Source organism: Leptosomus discolor, chromosome 7 (genome assembly GCF_034619465.1).
Source record: "Leptosomus discolor isolate bLepDis1 chromosome 7, bLepDis1.hap2, whole genome shotgun sequence".
Lineage (NCBI taxonomy): Eukaryota > Metazoa > Chordata > Aves > Leptosomiformes > Leptosomidae > Leptosomus > Leptosomus discolor.
In genome coordinates this window covers 38,725,994-38,736,354 of record NC_141397.1, presented here as the reverse complement: position 1 = coordinate 38,736,354, position 10,361 = coordinate 38,725,994, and the positions used below count along the sequence as shown (strand labels likewise).

General features: G+C 44.8%; 1 protein-coding gene across 1 annotated transcript; it reads right to left on the bottom strand.

Annotated features, from left to right (window-relative positions):
* Positions 1 to 4,691: 4,691 nt before the first annotated feature.
* WDR53 (WD repeat domain 53) lies at positions 4,692 to 8,755 on the bottom strand. The gene is made up of 2 exons (XM_009961651.2): positions 8,273 to 8,755; positions 4,692 to 5,946 (listed from the first exon to the last, which is right to left on the bottom strand). Exons 1-2 carry the CDS (start codon positions 8,747 to 8,749, stop codon positions 5,359 to 5,361), a joined length of 1,065 nt encoding a protein of 354 aa, XP_009959953.2. The 5' UTR covers positions 8,750 to 8,755; the 3' UTR covers positions 4,692 to 5,358.
* Between the last annotated feature and the right edge of the window lie 1,606 nt (positions 8,756 to 10,361).

Genomic DNA, 10,361 nt, shown 5'->3' with positions numbered 1-10,361 from the left:
CATCAGATGACACGTTGCACTGTAACAGCTCCAGATCCCATCCTAAGGCTCCTCCCAAGCTGTAGGAGAATATACACCACTAGAAATTAAGCTTTTTTTGAAATGTCCCAGGCCTTTTTGGCCCTTCCTTGGTGCAGAGGTCTTGTAACTTGTAAATACAGATGCTAGATTCGTATTTAGATATCGCTTCAGGTCTTTGCATTAATATTAGTGGCACTTTTTTTTTTCTCTCATACATTTTGAGATGATTTCTGCTTTTACTTGTAGTGTCGTGATCTTTTGAACCGTTTTCATTTGACATTGAACAGAACAAACACCTTGGCACTACGTGCTTGACAAGCAATTTACTAGCAGAGCACCAGCCACTCCTCATAGATTTTTGTGATTTTTCTTTGCATTTTACTGGCAGAACTCCAGACTGTATCAGTTGAACGAAAACTATGCCATTGCTACATTTTATCATGGGCAAGACGCTACATATTTTCCTCTAATGCCTCTTTTTTCACCCCCAGTTTGCTCCACTGCTTCTGTTACTATTATTATAGTACTGATCTAATGTTTAGGGAATTGGATTCTAAACCACCTGTGTTAAACACTCTATTAAGGTCTTTACCGTGTTTGTTGTTTCATTTATAGAATCATAGAATCATTAGGTTGGAAAAGACCTCTAAGATCAAGTCCAACTGTCAACCCAACACCACCATGGCCAATGAACCATGCCCGAAAGTGCCACATCTACATGTTTTTTGAACACCTCTGGGGATGGTGACTCCACCACTTCCCTGGGCAGCCCGTTCCAATGTTTGACCACACTTTCAGTAAAGAAATTATCTTTGGCTGAACTTTTTAGTAAGGACAAAATACCCAGTAGCTTTCAGGTGAAAAAAAAAAAAAACACAAAAAAGTTGCCCTAACCTTAATTCATCATCTGTCTCGCAGCTTGTTCAGATCCTTGCCTAAGGATTTGCTGCTGTTTCCTCAGGCTAGGAGGCTTCCTTTGCGGTCTTGTGAAGGCTGCGTACATCCTGATCTTACCTTGGTAGGACTTTGCTTGCTTCAGGAAGATTTTTCTTTCTCAGAGCCCTCTGTCTCCTGCTGAGTCACAGCAGAGATTTTGAAACTGGGCAGAGTTCTTACTGGCTGTTGGATTTCAACAAATTATTGTCCCTTGTGTTGCACATCATTCCTGGACTAACTTTTTTTGGGGGGGTGGTGCTTCACCCATTTAGATGTATTTGTGTGCGTGTGCTGGCCAAGAGAATTTTAGGACTAAAATAGAACTGTACTTGGAAAATTGAGCTTGTGTGATGTAGAAATGCAGATAGTTCAGACGAATTGGAAGAGCTGCTAAGTCATAACAGTATTGAGTCTGTCAGCACAGAGAGAGCAAGTGTATAAGCTGAGGTGAGGTGGCTCCATATTTGTTGTGAATAACTTTCAGATCCACTTCGTATCTGTAGCTGCGCAGGCAGAGAACAACAATCTAACAGGATAATGCAATGGGATAGCGCAGAAACTCCAACCATAAGAGGTTTTGGAGCAACATGGTGCAAGCATTCTTAGAGAGAGGGAGGTGGAATTGTCAGAAAATGAATCTATTCTTCAAGGATGCTGGGTGGATAATGAGTGCTGTCCTGGGGGAGATACTTGCCTATGAATTGCTCCTTGATCTGCAGCTTTTTATTGAGGTAAATAAGCTTCCTAATGGCTCATTCTTGTGAGCTTTCTCCTCTGCAAATAATAGTGAAGTTATAAAAGATCTGATCATAACGCTACTGCCAGTGCTGTAGTTGTTTTTCAGCAGCCTTTAGTCCAATGATTTAGTATTTGACAGTTTTGTCTTTCCAGCACTTTTTTGATATGGAGTGTATTGCCTGTCTGTAAATTACTCTTAGGTCTTTTTAAGGATCTGTAGCAAACATTTCAGCGTTTGCTAATTTTGGTTCTAAAAATGTCTCTTTGGTTACACCGTGGTACGACTGATGTCCGTAACTAATCTTCTACAGCTTTTTTAAATTCGGTTAGAATCAGTGCTGCTGTCTCTTGAGCAAAATTCTGAATGAAACAAGGAAGAATGGATTAAACCTCCTGCTTTCTAAAGCTCTAAACACTTTTCATGTAAGTGAAGTTACCATTGAGTCGGTGACCTCTAATCTCTGTCTAGTGCATGCACAAACCACATCCCCATTCTTTACCAGGAAGCTTTTACAGTTCTTCTCTTCTTGTTAGCGTACAGAACATACTTGGAAGATTTGCAGTACAAGCTCTAGCACTCCCACTTTTCTGAAAGCATGGCTGGTTACGTAACCTTATTTCCACAGTTCAGACATTTACAGGAAACGACATTTTTCATTACTTTAGAGCTGTTGCATTGGTTCTTCAATCAGTTCCCCACAGACTTAATTTTCACTGTTTCTTTCAGGAATGGTTCCCACGTTTCTGTTTCTCTGGCCAGGTCTCTAGTGTCTTTTTTTTTTGTTGTGGTTACCGTTGTGTGAATCAGAATCATAAAAGCCATTGGCAAAACAATATTAGTATCTTGGCCAGAGGAGCAGATTCTTACCGAGTCTGTCAGCTGGTGTTAGTCTGTAATCATTAATTGCATGAACAGAAGCACTGCATGCCATCAGCTGTGATACTTGTGATAGACAGTCATAATTTTTAGAACAGGTAAACCAGAGTTATGTGTATGACACCTAAGCTGACTTAAAAATTTCTTGCTTGATACTATTTGCAGAGCACCTTTTAAGGTAGTATGTGAAAATCCACAGAGAGGGATCACTGCCTTGCCTGTCTCTAACTGTGGAGAATTTTTCAACTCTTTCTCCCAAAGAGCCATGCTTATGGCTTATATTTGATCCTGCAATTGTTTCCTGCCCGGCTGGGCAGAGACACCATCTACCAGCAACTGTGCTGTCGCGCTGCAGCTGAACACATGGACCGGTGCCAGCAGGCTGGATTATTTTACATGAAGCCAATGAACCTGTTGGCCAAGCGTTCTCTTCTGACTACAGGCTTTGACAATGGAGGGTGAATCTGCGTCACCTATGTCCCAGTTCCTCAGTGACAGTCATTTTCTTCTTCTTGGGGGGGGTGGGGTGGGGGTGGGTGTTAACAATAACCACTTACTTCCTATCTTGGAACCCTCCAGACTGTGAGGCGTTTTCCCAGATTCAGAAGTTCATCCCAAATCTCCCATTTACAACATAGCAGAGTACGAACCCGAATTTCCCGTTACTCATAATCACCCGGCAACACTTCACGCAGCGACAGGCCTTTACTGATGGAACAATTGTGCAAACAACCAGGACCAACAGGCCTCAGGGCTGGCCGGAACAGTGGTCACGAAACAGTGCAGCTCGTGGCTTTGTCCCCCTTCCCTCCCCAAGAAGTAAAGGTGGAACAGACTGCTCATGAGCAACTCCCTTCCTTTATACACGTGATGTAGATTTACATCCAATTACCCAAGAACATTTCCAAGGAAGCACAGGTTCACCACACTAACAGCCAGCCTTGTCTCCTCTCCCCTGCCCCAGTCCTCTATGCCCCTCATCCTTCCCTGTCCCTCAGCGTAGTGCTAGCACAACCCTTTCGTGACCTGTTTAATGCCTCGTTCAGGGAGCGCAGAGAGATGCTGGTTTTAGCCATCTTCCCGGAGAACATGAAGAGAAGAAATAAAAGTTGGAGTGGGCTTGATCCTCTTTCCTGAAGCAGGCAGCAACAACAGGGACAGGGGATCTAATTCCTGCTGGAGGTTGTTTGTACCAAGGCTTTTTATAGATGCTATATCCAAATATAGGTGACTGGTGCAAAGACGCATGCTCATGAACATATCACATACTGAACTACGCACCCAGGCCGCTTCCTCTGATCCCCTGATCCTGGCTGTCTTCGTACATAAATTAATTCAGAGGTGACACAATGGTGGGGTGCCTCCACTATTCTGCTTGTTTGCTGTGTTTTGGCTTCATTTGCCCACCAGCTCGTGTCTTGGGCCAAAGTCTCCTGCTGTTAAAGGCTGTACAAGCAGATTGCTTTTCTAAAAAAAACCCAAACAAATGGTATGATGGTAAAATCAGAGTTGGATGAAGGAAGCTGCTTTGAGCAAAACCAAGACGGCTGGAATCTGTTCCGTAAAGGACAGCCAGCCAGCACAACTGGCTCATGATTTTCAGGAGCTGGGTATGCAAAAAAGACATGGAAAGTTTTCCATCAAAAAGAAAAAAAAAGAAGGCAGATAGATCATGTGTGTCTGGTAACAGCCCAGCTGGTGAAAGAAGAGCACAAACCTCACATCAGTGAAGCAGGTCTTCAGCCAGTACCAGGCCTTCAGTTTTGTGAAAGGTTAAGGTCAGCCTGAGAAAAAAAACAAAAAGCTTTTCTTTTTCCTTTTATTTATTTGCCCATTCCATGGGAAATCTAGCATGAATTGAACATGCCAAGAGCTGCAGCATTCCCTCTTAGTTCCATTCTCTCCACCTTCAACTTGCGAATTAAAAGACATTTCTAGCAAGCCAGGTTCTGCTCATTGCATTTCTAAAGCTTTGGGAAGACAGTGGAAGTATTTGGGCAAGGAGGAGCAGTGCCTTTGGCCCTTTGCCTTGTCCCTGTGATGAGGTGTACAATGCACTTCTTGACACAATTTTCTGCAAGTCTGGCAAAATTAGAGTGAGTTAAGCACAAGGGAGCCGTGAGAGAGAAAGCATTTATTAAGACAAGTGTAATAGTTATTTTTCCCTGGGATAAACAACTAAATGCGTAAGACAGCCGACCCATTAACAGATGGTACATTTTCCCCTGCTCCTTCGTTTACTGCAGCGTGAAAAAATCCAATTGGCAATGGCAGTTAAACTAATTTGATTACTCATTAGTTGACGCTTCTCTAGTCTTATATGCAGCTGCTGACAAACTAATGAAGAATATATTTCCGCTACAGCCAATTTAAGCTAAGTGTGGGGAGAGTAACGTCAAGCACCGCAACAGATCAAAATGCAAACAGCTCAGCAATGACATCTCTGTTACTGCTCAGCATCCTCATTTAGCATTGTGGGTGTCCCTGTCAGCATGAATTTCTTGCTCCAACCTTAGTCATGAACTAATGTTGCTCCTAAATATACTGAAACTCGATTCACTTGGATTCAAGAAGCAAACTGCCAATGCTGCAAGAAACAGCTGCAGTGAATACCAACATAATGTGAGGCCAGTTACAGCACGAGTACTTGCAGAGTACACCCTTCCCCTTCTGAAGGACACAGCAGGTTTCCCTGTTCACTTCACTCTCAGCGGATGGACATGGACTCATTTCAAATGCTCTGAGAAGTGGTTTTCCCCCAAAAATTTCTTTCAACATCTCGGGGTCTAAGGTTCTGGCAATGGATACACAGATACAGAACTACTCTGATCAGCAACTAATACTCTCTTGGAGCCTTTCAGCTCTGCGCACGAGATCCAGTTCACCTTCTCTCCGTGCTCAATGGTTAGCTTTGGTAAAACTCTAGCATGTTCATTTGAAGCCACTTTGTTGAGCTTCCCATCTTTCCTGGTGGAAGCAGGTGCCTGGGCCTTCCTTCTCTGCAGAGATTTTGCTGGACTTTTTTGCTGCTTTCCAACGTCATTGCTGACATCCCAGAGCAAGACTTTCCCGTCATTGCCTCCGGTCAACAACCAGTATGCTTCTGGCATAAAAAGGACCTGCGATACTCCCAAGTTGTGACCTTGAAACTCCAGCTCACGTTCAAACTTGACACCAGTGACTCTGAATATCCTAACTTTACCGTCTTGAGCTCCGCAGCCAAAGATGTTGCCGCACGATGCGACAGTCAGGGAATGTGCAAGTGGTGGGTTAAAGAGCTGGCCAGCTGACTGTGGGCTGTCTTCCTCCGTTTCACACTCCTGCAGGTTTGTGGTCCACAAGGGGCGAGCTTTCTGCAGGTTCCACAGCATAACCTTGAAAAAAACATATGAATCACTGATTTGTCCATTTTACATAAAATCAGATCTTTCTCTAACAGTAAAGAAACCCAACCACACTTCTTGATGTAGCAGAGCAAAGGCTATGCATGAGCTCAAGAGACGCCAGACATGTTGTGAAGAGCGGCTGAACTTCACCTGAGAAATATGGCCAATCTTTACAGCATGCTTTCCAAACTGTCATGCTGCCCTATTCAGCAGAGGCAATGACTCAGACCTTTAGACCACAAAATGGATGAAAAAGCTGTTCTAAATGCTTTTGCATTCATCTCAGCAGTAGTAATCATGATAGACTGCACATCAATTATTTAAAAGGAGGGACATGGAACTGCTAGCAATAAACAGAGATCATTATCATTCTGAATTTTAGTTCTGCCTCTGCTACATATTTGTCCTAAAGTAATCACTTCCATGAATGTGTTCGAAAAGTGGAACAGCAAAAGGCAAACAGTAGTTCATGCCCTTGTTTTTAACAGACATATATGTATTTTTTATATATCCAATGTGCAGATCTGGTTTGTGCTATTACCATATTGAGGTAGGGCGTGCTTTTCCTCATGAGATGGGGGGAGGTTGTGATTTTAGACTTGCTTTTAAAATGCCATCCCACCTCCAAGCCCCTCATGAAGCAATAACTGTGCCTTCAAATTAACCCTGCGGCTCTCATTCAGCAATTCCCGTACTACAGATTTATACTGCGCCACTTAAAAACAATTCTTTCGATACTTTTGTAGGACCTGAATTGATGATAAAAGTATTCCTCCACTAGTAATCTCCAAGGAAAGCATTCCACGATGTCTGTGCAGAGCAGAGTAAATCAGAGAGGCTGGGTCCTAACGTTTTCATCACAAACAGCACTGCAACAGCTTTTTGAATTCATCAAGTGCTAACAAGTTTTCTGCAAACTAAGGATTTTCTGTCCTCATGGTGTTTTTCCTGCTTCCATGGAACTTCTGAAAAGACTCCAGCAACCTAAATTTCAGTTCCCATCAGCTGCAGCTTCACTGAGGGTTTGACATGTGAGCCCAGAACATGTTTTGATGCTCGTAGAGCTTGTAACTCGTCCAAAGACATTCTGCAGCACAGCATTTCAGAGTATTGCTGCTCAGTTTCTCTTTGTGAAATGATGTATCTTAAAGCCAGCCTCAATGCAGAAAAATGCTCTTTTCATTGTATAAAACCACATCAATGAATTTCTACTATTTTGGGGTACTGACTTTCACCTAAAAAAACAACCTGCAGAGGTACAGTAAACCGTACTACAACAAAAAAATCACAAAAAATAACAAGTCAGTCGCACAGAAGCAGTATATAAATGCTTACAATGCTGATAAAAAATCCTACATCCATCTTTCAGTCAACCTAAGAAAAAAAGAATTTGGAACATTTCTGAAAATTTGGCAAAGCTAAACCTGGCAGCCTTCCATCCATCAAACCCTATTTGGGTGTATATACTTGTGGACCTTATATGGAAAATTGCTTAATATGGAAAAATACCACTTATACTAAATACCAGCATGTACTTGTTCTAATGGGTGTTAGATGCACTTTGGTTTTAAGAAGGTAGGGTGAAACTGCTCAACGGTGTCAAAGCAAACTTCACCCTAATACCGCTAGAACCACAGAAACCTTTGTAGAAGTGATAGTTTTATTCTTGGGCTAAACCAGGAATGTGGTCAGATCTCAACCACTGGAAAGAAATTACTGAAAAGCTGTTCTGGGTGGCCAGCTTTGGCAACATAACTCAAGACTCTGTTAACTCCTAGCATGGTTTTTCTCAGAGTGGCGTGCAAAGGACAAGGTTTCCTCTTGAAGAGAAGACAGAAGCGTAAAAGGCAAAGAACATTACAAAGGATAAACTATAAAAACGACTTGTCCTTACAGTGATACATACCACTTGGAAAGATATTTATCTACCTGTAGTGAAGTATTCTTGCTAGCATCCTGTCTGCCTCAAGCGTTTTGCCTTTTCCTAACTATCATCTGCATTTCATCTGCAGCCATAGCTGATTGCTAGGGACAGCTTTGCATCATATTCTGATTTCCTCCCACCCCGCTCACTTTTAGACTGTAAATATTAAGGAAGATAAAACCAGGGAGGGGAGCTGCTGAGTAGAAAATGGCACAAACAGCCTCAACACTTAAGTTTCTCCCCAAAACTACTTTGGAATAGTTAAGGAGCTTTCCAGTGACTGAAGGCTCTACACCCTCACTCGTGGTGAAAGTCTATTAGCGCCTCACTATGCAGGCGGCTAGCTACCATTTTACTTCCCTAGTAACCATCTACTTGTATACAAATCACCTGCATGTCCAGTCCACAGGAAACCAGGCTTTGAGGCCTCTGAGGTCGAAAGACAGCAGAGGAGCAGATGTTTGAGTGTCTCAAGGACCGTCTGACTTTCTTGTTCTCCAAGTCCACAACCTTTATTGCCCCTGAGTCATCTGCCGCAGCCAAGAAACTGTCGGTCTCGTTCACTGAGAGGCAGTTGATCTCTTCCTCGTTCACATGGAAGTGTTCAACAGGTTCCTTGAGGGATCGGACATCCAGCAAACTGACAGTTTCTCCGTGGGAGGTGTACAGACTGGTGGGACAGCGGGGAGAGAACACCACAGAGGCCACGTCGTCTGCCTTCGGGAGCTGGAGCTGTCCTGCCAGAGCGCCTCCCCCATCCCAGAGCGTGAGCTCGCCTCTCTCCGCGCCTGAAGCCACCAGCCCTTCCGTGTTTACGTTCAAGCACAATATAGAGGATGAATGTCCACCAGTCCATTTGACTGCCATGTTTCAGGCACACCTCTGAAACAAAAATAAAAACCCTGAATTGAGCTGGTGTTGGCCTCATGACAGCAGAAAGCTTATAAAAGCAACAAGATCATCCCATTGACTGTAATGCAAACTACTTGAAACTCCAGTGTCTGATTAAAACAGGCACCCTACAGATCAATATGCAAAAAAAGCTTTGGCTCAAACAGCATCAACATCAGCCACAATGGCGTGGAACAGCAGTGGTGCTGGCATATGTACCTGTGCAGGACATGGAGTAAATCTGCTGCTCTGATGTTGCTGCCTAGGTGACAGCTGCTTCCTCAGCGTGTAAGGACACAGCATGCCCGACAAACAGGGGCACGGTTCCTAATGGGACATACCGGGAAGGAGCAAGGGGAAGATAGCAAATTGGTAGTCTGCCTGCAGAGAAGCCACATTGTTCTGGTCTGGGTGAGAGCACATGCAGACATCTGTCTTTCATCCAGCTGCCGAGGTGCTGGGCAGTCGGCACCTAACATCAATTCATACAGCAGTCTTGCAATACCTGGTGCAAGAAACTTGTGCTGGTGAGAGTGGGATAAACTGAATAATGCTGAAAGCAGTTGCCTTAATTACTGTTTAAAAGGCTACATTTGATTTGTGTGGATAAATTTTATACTGTTGTGCGTGTGTACTTTGTGTTCCCAAAGTGAAAGTGATTTTCTTGTGACTGGTAAACAGTAAAGCATAATCGGAGAAACAACAGCATCTTTTTAAAAGAAGCATTACCAGTTTAAGGCAAGGTTTGTGACACATTTAACTGGGCCTCAAAGCATGCCCATTCAGCTTACAACTCTTCAGGCCCCTTCCTTGGCACGACCACCCACAGCAGCCTGTATGACAGGACCAAATCAGCAGAAAATTAAGGGGGGGGGAGGGGGGGGAAGAGCAACACAAAAGCGTAACAAGTTTTGGACAGACTAGCATGCTGCCAGGAAAAGGAAGGCTAATGCCAGGGTAGGGGCGCAGACAGCAACGTGGGGTTCGCAGGACAGAGCTATGGCTGTCCCAGCAGCAGCTTCGGCGACCTTAACCTCTACAGTTTTATTGCATTATTCAGCAATACAGGGTTTCTTTTTGTGGTTTGGTTGGGGGTTTTTTAATCGTTTTATGTTTTGCATGTGATTTTTGTTGAGCCTCGTCTAAAGAGCAGCTAGAACTCAAACCCACCAGGAAAATTTCAGCCTTGCCGATTACAGAAAACCACAGAAAACACCACACGTCTTAACAGCAACTCGGGTCTCAAACCCGCGGCCAGCCGCCCGCACTGAGGTCGCCTTTTCCCGACTGCCCTCTCCCTCACCGCAGCCCCCCGCCCCGGTAGGCCCGACTCCCGCCTTTTTTGGCAGCCAACCACCCCAGGGCCGGGCAAGCCAGCTCCTCCGGGGGAGCCGCCCCAGAGGCGGTGGAACCCCGTGACCAACGCCTGCGGCACCCGGTCACGGCGGGGTGCGGAGCGGTCTCAGCGCCCCCCACCCCTCTAGGCCCTCCGCGCCGCCTCGCCTCACCTCCGCCGGCCGCTCCCTGCGCATGCGCGGCGGGCGGGGCCGGCTGCCGCCAGCGGCTGTGATGGCGGCGGTGGGCGCGT

What these genes read in the sequence shown, in the direction of transcription:
- WDR53 (XM_009961651.2), bottom strand. Translation starts at nt 8,749, where the DNA reads ATGGCAGTCAAATGGACTGGTGGACATTCATCCTCTATATTGTGCTTG. An exon ending in CCTGTGGACTGGACATGCAG is followed by an intron (nt 5,947 to 8,272) that starts GTGATTTGTATA and finishes GTTTTTTTCAAG; the next exon opens with GTTATGCTGTGGAACCTGCA.